The 3223-nt window shown below is 46.0% G+C and overlaps 1 protein-coding gene across 1 annotated transcript; it reads left to right on the top strand.

The window, feature by feature from the left end:
• Nucleotides 1-521: 521 nt before the first annotated feature.
• Nucleotides 522-2952, top strand: LOC136354170 (uncharacterized). Its single transcript, XM_066305847.1, has 5 exons — nt 522-560; nt 702-1013; nt 1242-1488; nt 1840-2189; nt 2761-2952. The coding sequence occupies exons 1-5, from the start codon at nt 522-524 to the stop codon at nt 2950-2952; spliced, it is 1140 nt and encodes a 379-aa protein (XP_066161944.1).
• Nucleotides 2953-3223: the final 271 nt, after the last annotated feature.

Raw genomic sequence — 3223 nt, 5'->3', positions numbered from 1 at the left:
TAGGTTCGATGGGGCCATTTTATGCGTATCATTATGACAATGCATCTATTTTACGCATTAGTTTATTGATTAGCCTATTGCATTAGTTTTTAGTTTGGGTTCATGAAAAATGTTCTATGCATAAAAATCACCATGCTCAGTTATTTATTTGAGTCATTTGCTGTTTTGTTTATATTTGGATTTGAGCATGCATTGGTTCATATCCCTTGTCCATCTTTAGATGTCAGACCTGTTCCTCGATCGCAAGCGTCGCTCCGAGCTTCAGAGTCGCCGCCCTTAGCTTTATCGTCTTCTTAGTTTTGTTTGCTTGCTAGTTTCCGTGCTTAGGTTTGTTGCTTGTGGGTTAGTCGGCGGTCGATATCATGTGTCTGTGGTATGGCTGCCTTAATTAGGAGTTGCGTGCCTCTTTTTCAGTGTTTTAATCAAGATTAAGATAATTGTACCTAAATTTATAAGAAAGATTAGTTTCTAAACCTCCCGTTTTTCTTCCTTTTCTCATATTTCTACCTATCCCCCTCCAGATGGTGAAGACAAGGAATGGTTCCCGTGAATCCAACAAGGTCAGTGGCAATGAAGAGTAGATCAATGGACCACGTGCCAGTGGTGCATCTAATAGCAGTTCATCTCCACCGCCCGAGAACCCAACGATCGCTCAGGTGTTGGACAATCAGACTTAGATGATGACAATAATGATGCAACAGATGCAGCAACAGAACCATCAGGTGTTGCAGCAGGTGCAGCAGCAAGCACAACAACAGCAGCAGCGGAACTTGCAGTCTGGTCCTCAACCACCCCAGTCCAAACTGTTAGGGTTTCTCCGTATCAAGCCACCCACTTTCTCAAGTACCACCAACCCAATCGAGTCCAACGACTGGCTTCATGCTATTGAGAAGAAGCTGAATCTTTTGCAATGCAACGACCAGGAGAAGATTGCTTTTGCTACACACCAGTTGCAAGGTCCCGCTTCTGTTTGGTGGGACAACTACATGGTGACCCGTCCAGCTGGGACAGAGGTTACTTGGACAGAGTTTTGTCAGAGTTTCAATAAGGCACAGGTTCCCGAGGGAATTGTGGCACAAAAGAAGAGAGAGTTCCGTTCTTTGCAGCAAGGAACTAGAATAGTTATAGAGTACTTGCATGAGTTCAACCGTCTCGCGCGCTATGCCCCTGAGGACGTGCGCACCGATGCCGAGAGGCAGGAGCAGTTTTTGTGTGGTCTTGATGATGAATTGACCAACTAGTTGATCTCTAGAGATTATGAGGACTTTGAGAAGCTGGTCGACAAAGCTATCCGTCAGGAAGAGCAGTGCGACAAAATGAACCAAAAAAGGAAGGCATCTCAGTTCAGAACTTCCCAGGGGAACAGTCAGAAGCCTCGCTTCATGACGGGACATCAGGGTGGACCTTCCACCATGATTATCCGGCAGCACCGTCCCTACTACCCGGGTAGCTTCGACAAGAACTACCATAGTGGTAGACACAACAACAGTAAGCAGCACAGCCTCAACCCTACTCCGAGTCCACTAATGATTCCAGCTCAATCAGTTCAGCCAGCTCAGCCAGAATAGCCCAAGAGGTTTGGAGAAAAGCCCGAACTCTACTTCAATTGTAACAAACTCGGACACACGGTTGGAAAGTGCCCGAAGCCAAGACATGCTGGACACAAGTTTGTGCAGGCCCATGTCAATCATGCGTCTGCAGAGGAGGCGAAGTCAGCACCAGAGGTTATAGTGGGCACATTTCCTGTCAACTCGACACCGGCAATAATATTGTTTGATTCTGGTGCAACTCATTCCTTCATTTCCAAGCATTTTGCTGGTGAATATGGGTTATCTTTAGTGAAGCTTAAGATACCTATGCGAGTTCATACTCCTGGAGCTGGCATGACCACAACTCACTATTGCCCATCAGTGACAGTTGAAATCCAAGGGTTGATTTTTCCAGCCAACCTCATTCTTCTCGAATCCAAGGATCTCGATGTTATTCTTGGAATGGATTTGCTGACAAGGCACAAAGGAGTGATTGATTGCGCTAGCCGCACCATCAAGTTGACCAATGCAAAAGAAGAAGTGGTAACCTTCCAGTCTCTAGTACTGCAGAAGCAAGGGATCAGTCTGAACCAGGCTACTGGTGAAGAACAAGAAGTAGCAGTGGAGAAAACCACTAAGAAGTTGGAGGATATTCCTATCGTCAGAGAGTATCCAGAGGATTTTTCCAGGTGACCTGACAACAATGCCACCAAAAAGGGATATCGAGTTCAGGATTGACTTCGTACCGGGAACTGCACCGATCCACAAGAGGCCTTACAGAATGGGAGCCAACAAGTTGGCGGAAGTCAAGAAGCAAGTTGATGAACAGCTACAGAAGGGATACATCCGCCCGAGCACGTCGCCTTGGGGTGCTCCGGTTATCTTTGTGGAGAAGAAAGACAAAACCAAGAGGATGTGCGTTGACTACCGCGCACTCAATGAGGTTACTATTAAGAACAAGTATCCTTTGCCAAGGATTGATGATCTGTTTGATCAGTTGAAAGGAGCTACTGTGTTCTCTAAGATAGACCTGCGATCAGGCTATCACTAGTTGAGGATCCGTGAAGAGGATATTCCGAAGACAGCATTCATCACTCGGTACGGGTTGTTCGAATGCACAGTTCTGTCTTTCGGACTCACCAACGCACCTGCCTTCTTCATGAATTTGATAAACAAGGTGTTTATGGAATTTCTGGACAAGTTTGTCGTGGTTTTCATCGATGATATACAGATCTACTCCAAGTCCAAGGAAGAACATGAGCATCATCTTCGGTTAGCACTTGAAAAGTTAAAGGAGCACCAGCTCTATGCCAAGTTCAGCAAGTGTTACTTCTGGCTTAAGGAAGTTCAGTTTCTCGGTCACGTCGCTAATGCTCAAGGAGTAGCTGTGGATCCAGCAAATGTGGAGTCAGTTACCAAGTGAACCCCACCAAGGACAGTCACTCAGATCTGAAGTTTTCTGGGACTCGCGGGCTATTACCACCGGTTCATTGAGAACTTCTCTAAAATTGCCAAGCCAATGACACAGCTCTTGAAGAAGGAAGAAAAGTTTATCTGGTCTGCTGAATGCAACAGGAGTTTCGAAGAACTCAAACGACGGTTGGTGTCTGCACCAGTTTTAATTTTGCCTGATCAGACGAAAGACTTCCAGGTCTATTGTGATGCATCTCGTCAGGGGCTAGGATGTGTGCTGA

This window comes from Oryza sativa, chromosome 11 (assembly GCF_034140825.1).
Source record: "Oryza sativa Japonica Group chromosome 11, ASM3414082v1".
Classification (NCBI taxonomy): domain Eukaryota; kingdom Viridiplantae; phylum Streptophyta; class Magnoliopsida; order Poales; family Poaceae; genus Oryza; species Oryza sativa.
The sequence above is the reverse complement of the archived record's forward strand: the minus strand, read 5'-3'. Positions and strand labels throughout refer to the sequence as shown.